The following is a 1,823-nucleotide window of genomic DNA, read 5'->3' on the forward strand; positions in this document are numbered from 1 at the left end:
AGATACGCTGCGCTGAACACACACACACACACACACACACACCCATACACACACACATACACACACTCGCACACGCACACGCACACGCACACGCACACTAACACACTTGTATGCTAATTCATGCAACATTCTTGCAAATCTTGCTATGATGTATTCAGCATGAAGGTCCATCTTTCATCGCGAGAAATGTATTTTATGCTAATCAGCTATGCATTAAGTCTTAAACTATAACTTTTTTTCCTGTAATATATCTCGGAAGGATAGAAATATTGCAAGAAAATAATGCATTTCCCTTTAATGTTTAGCTATGGCTTGTAATTTTACTTACTAAGGAGAAAACAATTGTTATTCAGTAGGGCCTGGTTTGATTTTTATTTTGGCCGTTTGCTTTCGGAAGTAAAAAAAAAAAAAAAAAAATAGATACACATTATCTTGTAGTTTAGCGGTCTATTACATTTAAGCCTTTGTACTGGCGATAGCATAGAATACATGCCACATCCACCGTGATTTGATTTTACTGGCTGCTTTTACACACAGATGGCTTCACAAGTAATTAGTCACAGGGCAGCCAATTACTGGTCCTGTCTATTTCACCTGTTTACCCTTTCCCTTGATTTTCTGAAAGACTAATATTTGTCTTTTGTTATTATTACTTTTTCTATGATATTGTGATACGCATAATATCAACAACAACAATAATAATATACTAAAGATGTGAGAAAAAAACCCCGAATATTCAAGGAATGGGGCAATATTCACAGAGGGCAGTGCATGTGCCCGCGGCTAGGGGGTTCATCTTATGCCCAAATCATATTAACTTCTCAATTGTATCCCGATAACATCATTCATACTACTGTGCTGCCATTCTACAGACAAATTATATCCAAAGTGTATCTGAATATGAGTGAAATAGACTTTCGAGAATTCACAAATTCCAAATTTTATAGATGTTTATTTACACTTTGGTTATTTTTATGTTGTGTACCTCTTTTCACCGTCCTTGTTCCGAGAGCTATCCCCATTAGCTGTTACAGTATGATTGATAACGGCTGTAAGAGCTGATCCATCAAGGCCTTGGTACGAAATATAGATACGCTGCGTTAAATAGACACACACACACGCACACCCACACACACACACACACACACACACACACACACACACACACACACACACACACACACACACACACACACACACACACACACACTCACACACACACATACCCTACACACAATATATTATTACTGCACAAGCACATCTATTATTTTTTCTCGCCAGTTGAACCGTACCTGCGCATTAGGCAGTGGAAGGTCGGGACTTACAACGGCTCAAATGCCAGGCTCGAGTGCGAGGTCCAGGCCTTCCCACAGCCGGTGACCTACTGGGAGGACCAACACGGGCATATCCTCGACAACTCAAGCAAATACTCCGTTGCTTATCATCCGAATCCGAATATTTTGTGGAAGGTAAGTGTGGGCGATTACCATTCTCATGTGCTTTTTTTTTCTGATTCATTCTTTTTTTTCTGTTTGTAGTTATTATCCTTTTTATTGTTGTTATTTTTGTTATATTTATTACCATTATTGTTCGTTATTATTATTACTAGTATTGTCATTATTATTGTTATTGTCATTATCATTTTCATCATTATCATTATTATCATTTTTATTATCGTCATTATCATTACCGTTATTATTATCATTATCATTATTGTTATCATTATTATTATCCTTATTACAATTACTATTGTTGTTGGTGCTGCTATCATCATTATCATCATTATGATCATAAAAATAGTGATGATTATTGCAGTTATCATC

At 36.6% G+C, this 1,823-nt stretch overlaps 1 protein-coding gene across 1 annotated transcript in view; it reads left to right on the forward strand.

The window, feature by feature from the left end:
* Window positions 1–1,823, forward strand: part of LOC125043479 (collagen alpha-1(XXIII) chain-like) — a 142,485-nt gene that overhangs the window by 137,457 nt on the left and 3,205 nt on the right. Inside the window, exon 9 of the mRNA XM_047639570.1 lies at window positions 1,282–1,475. Coding sequence (XP_047495526.1) covers window positions 1,282–1,475 — 194 coding nt within the window. The remainder of the gene's footprint in view (window positions 1–1,281; window positions 1,476–1,823) is intronic.

The sequence above is a fragment of the Penaeus chinensis genome, chromosome 34 (assembly GCF_019202785.1).
Source record: "Penaeus chinensis breed Huanghai No. 1 chromosome 34, ASM1920278v2, whole genome shotgun sequence".
In the NCBI taxonomy this organism is placed as follows: Eukaryota; Metazoa; Arthropoda; class Malacostraca; order Decapoda; family Penaeidae; genus Penaeus; species Penaeus chinensis.